The sequence below is a fragment of the Caloenas nicobarica genome, chromosome 2, assembly GCF_036013445.1.
Source record: "Caloenas nicobarica isolate bCalNic1 chromosome 2, bCalNic1.hap1, whole genome shotgun sequence".
Lineage (NCBI taxonomy): Eukaryota > Metazoa > Chordata > Aves > Columbiformes > Columbidae > Caloenas > Caloenas nicobarica.
The window spans coordinates 162952384-162965556 of record NC_088246.1 but is presented as its reverse complement, the minus strand read 5'-3'; the positions used below and the strand labels follow the sequence as shown (position 1 = coordinate 162965556).

The 13173-nt window shown below is 41.9% G+C and overlaps 1 protein-coding gene across 2 annotated transcripts in view; it reads right to left on the bottom strand.

Annotated features, from left to right (window-relative positions):
• ADGRB1 (adhesion G protein-coupled receptor B1) overlaps positions 1 to 13173 on the bottom strand; it is a 213245-nt gene that overhangs the window by 49493 nt on the left and 150579 nt on the right. For both annotated transcript variants that reach the window (XM_065627733.1, XM_065627734.1), the window contains 3 exons: positions 10017 to 10119; positions 5614 to 5764; positions 1050 to 1119 (listed from right to left, as the gene is read on the bottom strand). In XM_065627733.1, coding sequence (XP_065483805.1) covers positions 1050 to 1119; positions 5614 to 5764; positions 10017 to 10119 — 324 coding nt within the window. The remainder of the gene's footprint in view (positions 1 to 1049; positions 1120 to 5613; positions 5765 to 10016; positions 10120 to 13173) is intronic.

Here is a 13173-nt window from a genome sequence, read left to right as displayed (position 1 = left end):
AGCGCTCTGTTTTGTACAGGAATTTAGACTGCAGTAATCTAGACTGCAGAGCAAACTGAGAATGCTGCTGCTGTGTTGTTTTAATACTCTCCTGCAATCTAAACGCAAACCCTGGACCATTTGGTCGTGGGTGTGCAGAATTATGGTGGGAATTGAGAAGGAGCAGGGATTTCACATGACATTTTCTCAGTGGACCTGTCGAACTCTCATCTATTGCTGGCCACATCTCCAGCTTCTGTCTTAAATGTTGTTCACGGAGGATGCAAATGACTGGCCAAGAAGGCTCTGGATAATGATGGGTTGCAGTAGGGAAGCGCCTAAATAAAATATTATCCTTTTGCTGCCACTTTGCATAGAATTTCTAAGCTACCTTTTTCACAACACAGTAAAAAAATAACACTTTGTTTTTCTTTTTGTTTCTTTTAGTTGTACTAATGCTCAGCTCTGAGCGATTCCAGCCTTGCTTTAACATTTTTTTTACCTCTGCACAGTCTTATTCTGTTATTTCTACCCTGCTTTCCTTCCCTCATTACATACAAATGAAAGTTTCCTAAAGGCAAATCCTGTGGAATTCAGAAAATGAGCAAATTCAGATTGCTTTCACAACCTTAGTTTGAAAAACTCATGCTCGTTCTAGTGCCTAAAAGTGAGCTGAGCTATTTTGAAAACCTGGGACCAATCAAGCAAAGCATTAAATAGATAAATACAAAAGCTATTTTTAAACATCCTAAATTTCAAATATGCCACATTTCCTCCTAAAAAAATATTAAAAAAATACTCAGTAGAAGAGACTTAGATCAAAGTGATGTCATACATGCAACAGTTAAATCTAACTAGTTCCTGTGAATTTGTTTTTAAAGGGATAAACAATCCACCTGGGCCACCTGATGGCTTGAAGAAACAGGGAGGCATCATCCCTGCTTCTCTCTGCCATGGGCAGCACATCAGAATTTAGCTCCTGCCTTGGCTCCTGTGGGTCAATGACTGGATTTTGACAAGAAGGATGGAGAGTCAGATAGGAAGAATAAAGGAAAAAGAGCTTTACTCACTAGTTCATGGTGCCGTACCCCTTGGCTTTAGTAAATCCCACGGAAATGGCAACTACCAAGGCGGGGAGCCCTACAGAAATGAAACAAGAGAAAATTGGTCATTTAAGCATACGTGCATCTCTTCTCTCACTCAACCACATAATATACCCCACTCTTCCCAGCATTATTCTAGCACCATCTGTTCTACCCTGGGTCTATCTGCAGAGACTGAATTCACAACCTTCAGAGCCAAAAGCACGAACCCTTATTACCTCTGCTAATGAAGTAAATGCCATCAGTTGTAATTAGCTCATATCCTGTTGTGGTCTCAGCAGTTGTGTAGGGACTGATAGTACATACAGATGCATAAAATACATTTATTTTATTCTTAGGTGCACAGGCTGCCCAGGAATATAGAAGGGCGTCTCCTGAAGATGGAATATTCAGCCACAACCTAACACAAAGAAACTAGCAAGGAGGAGATTAAGGGCTATGTTTGCTCTTAACATAAAGTATCATGAACAATCCAGGTTCATATCTCACCCCAAGTGAGACAGAAAAAGAAAAGGAAGCTGAATTCCTTCCCATCCCAAACAGGTCGCCTAAGTGCTGGGTCACGATCTATATATCTCAACATAATTGAGCAGGTGCCTCTGAAAAACAACGGAAAAGAGCATCAGAACACCAGGTCTTTCTGCAAATCAAGATACTACTTCTCTTGACAGAGAACTGCTCTCTTTTTGTGTCCAAAAGGGGAATAAACTAAGAGAAACCAGCTGCCCTCAAGAAGATACACTTTGTTATGCGTGTTGCAAAGGATGAACAAGTTAGTCTGTGATTGGGACACCACAACGCACAAAGTACAATTTATCTTCAGAATGTCATGATCTAAAAGTGCCAGCACAGCTTGTCATTACAGGTGCATAAAGGGGTGAAGGTATGGCCTTGATCTTACAGCTGGAATTTTCCACAAAATTAGAGCTAGGGGCATAAAGAAATCCTACTGGTTATTGGCCTAAAACTCTTAAGTTCTGAAATTCTTGGGCCCCTGAATGCCTAGACACAATCAGAACTAGCAAAAGACACTAAATCTTGCTAATAGTTTTCTGATTCTTCTTATCCCTGCTACAGTAAACTGCTCAAGGATCTACAGAGGAGATTGGGAACTTTTCTGGTTCACGAGCACCAGCCCAGCTCTTCTCTTCCCCTAAAGAAATATCTGAATGTCAGCTGCTAACATCTGGTTCTTCAGCTAAAGAGGTCTCTGTGTGGCTTTTTATAGCCCTCCTTCCTTGTGACATGATGAATTAAGCTATTTCAATGCTAAAGATGGGCAAATCCCATGAAGAATTAGCAGGATCAGTAGCCAGCTAGGATTAGTGTTTCTTGACAAGACCCCAATTCGTGTGCTGTAGAGGTCATGGCAGGTGGCTGTGGAAGATGCTGTAGATCGAAGGGATGTGCAGACACAGCATCCAAACTATAACCCTGGCAAGGTGGCCACTCAGCAATAAAAATCATCACAAGATTGATTAATAATGAGGGTCTGCAGCCAGCTGGGAGGCATAAGGCCAAGCTGGATGGAATATACAGCATTTGAGATTTATCATAAGGAGAAGTGTTTCTATTCCCATATAAAATTTCCAAGCACAGTTCACATTTGATCATTCCAAAACCAACAGGCAGTGGGTTTAAGAGATGCATGTTTGGGGTTGGTTGGTTTGTTTGTCTGTTTTAATTTTCCTTTTTTTTCCTTTTCCTTTTTTTTTTTTTCTTAGTGTTATTTTTGTCACTTGCTTCTCTTGCTGAGCCTCCTTCACACCTCCTCTGGATATATCCCAGTTGCTGAATTCACTATGATGCCATCACTATGGCATCCCATGGCAAGCACACCAATAAACCACATGTGAAAGGACTTTTACAGGAGCATAGCTTGATGCAAGAGGCCCTGTGAAAGAGGAAAAGTCGGCAAAGACTCTGCCAAAAATAGCAACTTGTTCCTTGTAAAGTCTTTCTCTTAGACGTGATAATTATGCAGAAACACAGACTTGGGCTGTGAACTCCCTGCGTTACAGGGACTGGCTCGTACTGAGCCTGGGTAGGAGTCTCAGCTTGCACTGAAAAAGGATCTGTACAAGCAGCATTTACTGAAGATGGTAGCTATACCATGGTACCCTGTTTCCCCAAAAATAAGACAGAGTCTTATACAATTTCTGTTCCAAAAGGTGCTTACTTTATTATACGTATAGCTGCCTGGACACTATTTAAATTAACTTTCTTAATTAACTGTAACTAGGGCTTATTTTTGGATTACGGCATGTATTTCGAGCATCCTCATATATCCTGAAAAATCATGCTAGGGCTTATTTTCGAGGTAGGGCTTATTTTTGAGAAAACAGGGTAGCTAAGTCAAAAAGCATCGTAACGAGGGGTGCTGTACTCCTCTGCCTTGGGAGACCTGTTAATGGTCTAATCACAGCTAGATTTGACTAGATTGAAAATAAAAATATCAAAAATTTTAATATATTTTTTGATTATTTGAAAGGAAGTTATTCCTAACTGTTCTGTTCCATGTACTATGTGTGCTTTGTATCTTTCTTGGCAGTTACTCATGCTATATAGTCACTGGCAAGGTTTTGGGGACTTTCTGCAGAAAGTCAGTTTTACATTCACAATTCCAAACAGATGCATTAGAAACCTGTTTTGAAGAGTTTTGTACTTCCAGATCAAAGGAGAATCAGGTCATGTATTCATCATGTCCCACTAGAAAAGGTTGTTTGCTAATAACTACCAAGAGCCGTAACTCTTATGAATAACTGACAACCCACTCAGAGCTTGAGCTATGGCAGCATTAAAAAATCTAGTTGTGGAATCTATAACATGGTTGTGAAAAGACTGACAAAATTATTTCTTCTTTAGTGGGGTTAAATATTATGACTGAATTGTTTCTAGGGAACAGTTTGTTTATCTGTCCTAAATAATAACAAAAAAAAAAAATCTATTTGCTAAAAACTCTTTTCTGGAAAGGCAAATTTACATGACCAAGAAGAGAAAAAAAACAGGGAATAAATGTCACTTCTGATGAAAACCACTGTAGCTTCAATGAGCTACAGCTGACAGCAGCTGAGAACTTGGCAAAGATGTCTAGAAAAAGGGCTTAGAGAAATGCTAATACGTGAAGGGGGAGAGGGGGAGAATGAGCCCATGACAAAGTGAATTGTGCTAATGATTTCAGATTATGCTCTTTAAAGCATATTTTCAGCTTCTTTCCTCTTAAAAGTACCGTTAATCCCAGCTCTACAGCTAAAGTCTAGCAGGATGCTAAATATCAGAAATTCCCTTGCTGCTTTAGCAGGCGAGAGTGTTCTTTATTTCTTGTCCTAACCTATTCCAAATGGTTATTATGCATCATTTATCAGCTGGTGCATCCTAGCTCAGACATGACTACATTTCACTAACAGTGCAAATTATGCTTCTACACATGTAGGGTGTTTTTTCTTTTAATCTGTACAGACTACAAATGTGAATATTGCTCATGCAAAATTCCGTTGGCTAACACACCCATCTGTCCCAGCTTTTAAAAACCAGAAAAAAATCCCTTTTTATTACCTAGAAAAGCTATTAGTCTGTTGTGTTTGATATCCCTAATGTTCTTTGTGTCACAGAGTGTTTGTGTATTAACATATGCACAAAAACACACAGGCACATGCAGCCTGTGCTTTGCACACATGCGGCTATGCTCCTGCTACACACAATCACTATATTTCAATAATACAATTTATCGTCTACCGTAAGCAAAAGCTAGGAGGGAAAACTTAAAGGGATGCAGGTGCCGGAATGAGGACGGCTCTTGATGTGCCAGAATAAATCACATCAGGGCGCTTTGTAAGCATCAGAAATATCTTGCCTGAGGTGAAATGCTAGACTTCAGTAGTAAAATGAGACACTAATACAGCTCAGACGCACAACGCTTTCTCTCTCCCTTTCTCTTTTTTTGCCTGTTTGCTTTTGAGCAACTTTTTGTTCAAACTCATGCTTGTTATTGCTTTGAAAGTCCAGGTTATGAATTTGTGTTTGTTTTCTACTACAGAATGCATCATTTAAGGCTAATAAATTAAACATACGGAAGAGGCAGAGGGAGAAAAATTAGCTACAAGCATCTGCACCAGTCTCGTAGTTTATTTGTCTACAAAAGGCTCTGCTGCCATGGAGACAGGATTTCAGAGCTTGTTTCACTCCAGATTGCACGTGGAAGGAGATAGCAAGAGAGAGAAAACAAGAAAGCCAGAAAGAGACTCAAATCCAGGAGAAACCACCCCCAGCACACCCTTTAAAAACTCATCCCCTCTCAACGCATCTATTTTGTGTGACCCTTGGGTGCACTGGACAGCAGGCAGGACTTACAGCCCCTGCTTATGTTATTTTTAACCATCTCAAACATTCTCGACACCCCCAAAAGGGTTGCAAGCACCTTCTGCCAAATCTTCTACAGAGTATCAGTCCCTCTTGTGGCCCCGTATCGTGAGGGGAGACACCGTTTCACCCCCCACCCTGGGGAGATGCCCCACAGAGCCAGGATCCTCACCCCATCCGAGACACAAGAAGCGCTTGCGGATGATGCGGTTCCGTAACCGGCCCGTCACGGCCATGTAGGACTGCCAAGCCTCGGTCAGCACCCAGCAGAAAGAGGAGAGGAAGAAGAAGTGCAAGAAAGCCGCCACCAGCGTGCAAATCACCTGGAGAGAGGAGGAAAGGAGAACACGTGAGAGGAGCAGCAGGCAGAGAGGAGAGCAGAAGGAGCAGGGAGATGCTTCCAAACCAGGCTCTGGAAGGCAAGGTCATAGACATCAGGAGAGGAAAAGACATTTTAGGAGGAGGCAGTCCCCCCACAAGCTTCGACCTAGCAAAGGACCAAATAGTTTGCTTCAAATTTAAGTACTGCATGGAAATCGGCTTTTCTTAAGCATGAGCTCTAAGATAATCCTAAGATGTTAGGGCAAGTGGTGATAATTTTAAACTAAAGGAGGGGAGATGCAGGCTAGACATGAAGAAGATATTTTTTACAATGAGGGTGGTGAAACACTGGCCCAGGTTGCCCAGAATGGTGGTAGATGCCCCATCCCTGGAGACATCCCAGGCCAGGCTGGACGGGGCTCTGAGCAACCTGAGCTGGTTGAAGATGTCCCTGCTCATGGCAGAGGTTGGACTGGATGAGCTTTGAACACCCCTTCTAACCCAAACTGTTCCATGATTCTATAGATTCTATAAGCCCTCAGTTAACACTTTTGTTGAAGTCTGAGCCCATGTCCCATCCTGGTGCTTTCTTGGCTTCAGCAAGACGTATTTTTTTTCCAAATGATCAAAATCATTGCCACAATCCTTTCAGGGAGCACGAAGGAGTTAGTAAGCCATGCACTAATCTGAGCTCAAAAGGTCTGCAAAGCAGCATGTCGTTGGCAGCCGAGCCATAGAAATGTAATCAGAGGAAGGCAATTTAGACAGTGTCCCTGCCAGGGAAGGATCGTTGAGGGAAAGAGTTAAGTGAAAGAGTTAAGCCGTGAGAGTCAGGTAAAAAAAAAAAAAAAAGAAACTACATTAGAAGGAATTTCATAATGGTGAGCTCTACTACTCGGTGGGGAAATCTCTCAAAGGAAATGCAGGAGCTAAGCCATTTAAAATTAAACTGGGGAAAGTACTAGCAAATGCATTATGAAGAACAATCTTGTAGTGCCAGGGAGATGGACTGGAAAGCTGACAAGCTCCTCTTTGTTTTTAACTCAGCAAGGCCAAATCTTTCACTGGTGCAAATTGGTGCCGCTCTGTTTAACTCTGCCAGAGCTGTGCTTAATTTCTATCATCTGCGAGCTGGAAACTGTGGATCAATTTACTCAAGAAGAAAATAATGGGAAGAAACTCCAATGGCTCCTAAGGAGAAGGGAGAGCAAATGGACTTTAAAAGTGACTCTGGATTAAAAAAAAATGGCTTAAGGGATTCAGGGCAGGGGGATGGGGAGGTTTATAATGAAGAATTTCTCTGCTTTGAGCTATATCAGGAAACACGGACTTTGGGTTTGCGGTCAATGAATCTTCCTCTTTTTTCATTCACCAGCATCTTTTAACACAGAGCTCTCACGCACGGAGTGTCTTTTATCATGATTTTATCAGATTGCTCTCAATTCATATACTGGTACAAACCGATGTTATCAGAGGATGTGAATAAAAGTAAGACTGTGTGTTCTCTGAGACGGGAACTGTGTTTTTGTTCCATATTTGTATTTGACACCAAAACCCTTGGTATTCTGCCTATAAATGGATTCTGGGTGACAGTTCAGTGCAAATAACACAGCTCAATATGATAATTTCAAGTCATTTTCACATTTTAAAAGAACCTTAAAAAGGCGGTTGCTATTCATCAGCTTACAGACCTACATAAAACAGTTGCAAACACAGGATGCTTTAGGGAATGGATTTTAAGAGAGTGGTTTTTTAGAACTTATTTTCGGCTAACATCAGATATGACGCTGTCTATTTTACCGTTTTGATTCTCTTCTGCACCAACATAGTTCTGCCCAATTTGGCAGCAGTTTGTAAAGGGGAGAGAAAAACTTTGCTTTCCAATTTTACACTAGCAAGATACATTTTCCGGGTATTTTTTCTCAAACAGGTAGTTTTGATAGAAAGGGAAGGAGAAAAGAGGAGGAGAGCACAATAGAAATATGCACATCTCAGCTGGGCCAGTACAAACCCATTGCCTCAAAATTCAGGCTGTGAATTTGGCCAGCTGATGGGCAGGCACATATTTGCTTCTGCTACCTTTGCTCCAGGATTTTCCTTCCTTGTAAGGAAAAAAAATCTCCAAGAAGGTCCAAGCACAGGGATATGCTGTCCCAAGCTGCTACAGAAAGATCTAGCAGAGTTTGTCAGCCTGTCAAGGCCATTAGCCCTTGTTTTCCTTTAAGAGGAGAAATCTGTTTCCTTGCAGCACGTGGTCATGTCTTTGAGTATGGTCACTTCATGCAGCATTCATTTCTTTTGTATCACATTATTGCTGATAGTAATTTTTTTAGCCGTTTCCCAGGCCTTTCATCTTCAAAAAGCTTAGCAAATCCAGGCATTGAGTCTTGCCTTTGAGGTTCCACGGATGGAAATCAAGGGAGAATTTGGCATTTCCAGGGAAACTAATACTGTAGAAATTCTCCCAGAGTAACTGCAATTATAAATCAATCACCAACATTTTAAGGCGCTCCATTATCAATAATTGAATGTGAATAAAATCCTAATTTACACCCCTTCATCTCTTCTCTGTATAGTTTTCTTTCTCTGTTCCCTGCCAGAGACTGTTTACTAGATGGCTGAGCGGAAATCCAAGAATAGCCTTTCTATTTATGGTCTTTCATGCATATGTATGTGCAGAGAGCTAATCTGCCTCATGCAATCGCAGCCGGGAGCTTTGAATCCTTACTAACAGCTCTGACAGTGAACACCCAGAGTGATGTGAGAAAACAGCACGAGGGAGAACTTGGGCTCACAACTGTGCTCTGAAAGGGGTGGGAGAGAGTGAAGACATCCACCTCCTGTCCTGGAGTGAAGAACAACCAAAGAGAAGGTCCATCCATGGTTTGCCATGTTGAGTCATTGCATAGATAAGGTTCTTAGGGACATGATTTAGTGACAGTGTTAGGTTAATGGTTGGACTCAATGATCTTGAGGGTCTCTTCCAAACAAAATGATTCTATGGAAAGAAGCTCTTAGTACACATGTGGAGTTGCAGACTGTGCAACCAGGGAAAGTGAGACCTTATCTCACCCTTTCTCCACCTTTTGCCCTAAGAAAACCATTTTGGACATGAAAGAAAGCTCTTCTTTGAGAAGATAATTTCTGAAAGGGCACTTGTTTAACAGGAGCAGAGCTGGTTGGCTGTATCTCTCTACAGTTCTCTACACACATATGGTTCAAGTAGCCATGAAACTTTCCTTAAAGCATAACGTAGCACTAACCCGAAGATTAGAAATGAGTCTCTGTGATGCATTAAACCTTGGGGCTTCTTTGCAGAAATGCCTCCAAAAGTAACAGCATACTCTGGTTGCCATAGCAGACACTTTAAAAAAACTGGCCGGTCACTGGTTACTGTTAATTAAAAACTAAATTTTGACTTCCGATGGCAACTTTGGCAGCAGGAGTAATGGAGGACACTTCTTGCCTCGCTTTTTTGTGTAGCAGAGTTAGGATGGTTCGAGCACTTGGGAAAATGTACAACGGGAAAATGCTAATGATGAGCAGTGATTTGTTATATGTCAGATGCCAATGGGGAAATAGAAAGTACTTTAGCTGGAGAAAAGTCATACAAGCAACATGCGCCTCTCCATCTGGGTCTGTAACATGTAAAGACACGTACGTGCAATCAGCGCACATGGCTTGAAAATCCACGTTATGTCTTGCCTTTATGGCTGAAGTCTCACTGTGATCTGCAGTGAGTTCCTCGCATTCCCCGGCTCTGCAGTGTGCACAGTGCGTCTGACTGATTCTTTCTACCCTGAAAAAAGGTGGGTTTTTGTGGCTGTGTTCGTTAACATCTGCCAAGCGCTTTAAGCTCAGAGTATAAAAGTTGCTGGAGAAATAAATGTAAAGCTGAGATGTTGGATATTTTTTTTAAAGTCTTTTCTCAATCTGTCTTTCTTTGTAATTTTTGGAAAATAAAATGGTTAAAGCCTTGGAAATAACCATGTTTCTTCACGGTGCCATGTGCCAGCTACTCTAGGCAGATATTCAAAAATATTACATTGGTTTTAATCAAAGCCCTGAGGATGCTGACAAATTATCAAAGGGAGAGCGAGAGAGAAAATTGAAATCTGCCATTTAGTTGTGTCTTTGACATGTCGCTAATTAACAGATGGAGGAAAAATGAGGAAGCGTGGCCTGAATGGATCATTCCAGTGCTAAATTGGGGAAAAAGCAAACAAACAAACAAAAGCCCCACTGATCTCCTACCTTATTCCGGGTCTGGGTTTGTCCGATCAGGATGAGAGCATTGGAGGAGATGATGGATAGGCAGAAGTTGATAAGAATGACAGAGCGCTCTGAGCGAATATACCTGCAGCAAGAGAAGAGGGGGAGGGAGATCCATCTTGTTACAATTTCATTAGGTTAATTCTGAAAAGCATCAACCAGGTGCAGGTTGCACTGGGGCAGGGTCTATAGGAGGCCATGGTAAGACATTGCCCATTTTCTGCAGATCTTGTGTGTTAAACAGACAAGAACAAGGGGAAAAGGGAGGGGGAGAGCTTGGGTGTAGTGCTCAGCCCACAGATCTCTCCATCCTCCCCCATCAATGCTGGAGTTATGAGCATGAGTCAACAAACGAGGGGCTAGCCTGGTCCCTAGCCTGAGCTGCTCCTAAAACAGTAGAGTGCTGCAAGTCTTCTTCAGTTCTGCTTACTTGAAAAGGGGGCTTGAAAAGGAGCTTAAAAGAAAAACATACAGGCAACACATGGAGAGAGTCCCAAATAAGAAGAGCCACAGGCATGCTGGCGATGAAAGCAGATTACGAATGCATGCACCTTCACGACAAAGTGTTTGTGATTCAGCATTTCCCTTTCTTTAACTTAAAAACCTGTCCCAAAGTGAGAAGTATTTGTGGCGCCTTTTATTTTTTTTTTTTTTTACCCTGATGGAAAGGTTTAACACTTCTCAAAACTAGGCCAAATACATAACTGCAGCTGTAGGTCTGGGACATTAGGGATCTAAGTTAGGAAACTGTTGCCTTCAGCACATTGCAGGAGAAGGCTATTTGTCATTTCTGATTTGCAAAGCGCAGCACAGCACCAACTTGCTGCTGAGGTATACGCACGACAATTAATTCAAATGACTGGCTACGCAGGAAAATTTCTTTGAAGGCACTTTTCTGTACCTAATAAAATTAAAAGGGAATTGCAAAAGTGCACATCTTCAAGGATTGACTCAGGATCTGACCATACCAACACTCATACACATGAATAATCTCAATGATGTGTCAAGCACCTTGCTTGAATCCTAGATGAGTACAGAGTACATGCTGATGCTTATATAAATTAGAAACATATCTATTAATCAACCACATCATCCCTGAAGGCTGATGCAGGATTATTTCCTACATTCCAGCACAACAACTATTTATATTGGGAATTTGATTTCATTAACTAGTTTTAGCAGGAGTGATTTGGTCATGTTTTAGCTGTAGAGTTTTGGGTTTCTTACTAGGTGGGCAGGACAAGTTTACCGCATTCTCTGTTATGCCAAGGATAAATCTCTGCTTTAGACCTAGTGAGCACTGCAAAACTTAGACTTTAACTTCCCTCTGAGTTTTATGTTCAAATAAACATGCACATCGAGGATATGCTTTCCTGGATACAAAAAGTCACTGAACCTATTCTGAGTCTGTTGAAAACCTGGTTAATAGGTAGTTATCCCTGAAACTTGCCCAGCCTCATAACAGACTACAAAATTCAGACTTCCATCCTGAACCCAGGTAGAAACGGGGTTCACTGCCTGAAAAAATGAGCCTTTGGCTCCTTTCATGGCCAATCTGATCCCAAATTTCCCTGTGTAATAGGGCTCAATACAATGGTGTGGATCACCTGGATCCTATTCTGTTTGTGGCTACCAAGGGTACCGAGACATCAATCTGTCTACGATTGTTTGAAGCAAAACATAAAGTCTCCAGACAGCAGCTTCTGAGGGACAGAAATGGAAATTTGGACTCTGTCCTGGTGGGAATGAGACGTAATAAATCTGTATAACAGCACTATGATCCAACTGACATTGGTGTGCACTTCAAAAGTCTCCTCTTATCAAAAAAAGGTAAGAATTTAGTTGATCATAAGTGTAGTCTGTATATGAATGTAAGGGAAGATAATCCAGCTGTCTTCAGAGTTTATACCCCCTTAAACAAGCCTCTCCTTTCTCCACACTTCCCTTGATGCATCCTGTTCCCTAGATCCCTGAACCTCCAAAGAATGAGACAAGGATTGGCAACATGAAGAATCACAGAATCAGAATAATTTCGGTTGGGAAAAAAACTCTCGAGTTCCCAGTCCAATTCTCTGCCTAAAAAAAGGGCTAATTTCAAAGTCAGATCAGGTTTCTCATGGTCTTGTCCAATCAAGCTTTGAAAATCAACAAGAATAGAAATGTCACCACGCCTCTTGGGAGACTTGTTACAGCACTTAACCATTCTCATGGTCAAGGATTATTTTCCCTTACATCCAGCAGGATTTTCTTCTGCTGCATCTGGTGCCTCTAGGTCTTTCCCTGTATAACTCTGAAAGTTGTTTGGCTTCTCCATGACTCCTACAACCTAACTAAGCCTTGTTCCCTTTGCCTCCTTTTACATCATATTACCCAGCTCCCTAAGTATCCACTGGTCTTGCTGCGACGTGCTGACATACCTACAGAAACGCTTCTTGATGCCTTTCACATCCCCTACCAGTTTCAAATCCAGCTGAAGTCTGACCTTCTTAATTTAATCCTGCAATGCTTCCGTAGTCATCCTTGATAGCCTGACCTGGCTGCCAAACATTTCCTTGTTATGGTTCAGCTCAATCTAAATGTCCATGTTATGCTAAGGCAGTCTCCTGCCATGCTTGCTTTTTTTCCTTCCATTTCCCCTTCCACAGCACAGGATGCTCCACAGAAAGAAATCACCATTCCTATCCCGACCTTGTGGCCAAAGAAGTCAAGAGCTCAAATCAAAGAGGAAAAAAAACCACAGAACTTGATGGATTTTGCCAGAGGAGAGATCTCCAGCAAAGGCAGAGCTACTCCAGAGTGCTATGCTTTAGCTGATACATGGACTCTGATTACTTATCAAAATATGCTGTATTCAGCCACCGAAGAAGGGGAAAACTCACTGCAAATTTAGGGAACTTCTACTCTGTCCTGGGTCCTCCAGGATGTGGGGAAGCCTTGTGCAAACTGGGACAGATGGAAAAGGTGGGAAAACCCCACAGTCTGTCTCTCTGTCCCTGTTACACTCCTTTCCTCTCTGCAAACACTGAGTCACTCTTGCTTTCTCGCTGTGCACACACACATCCTTCTCCCCGCAGTTACTTACTCATCCCTGCTACCTCCCACCAGGGCCATGGAGTGCATCAGCATTTCTAGTGAAAAC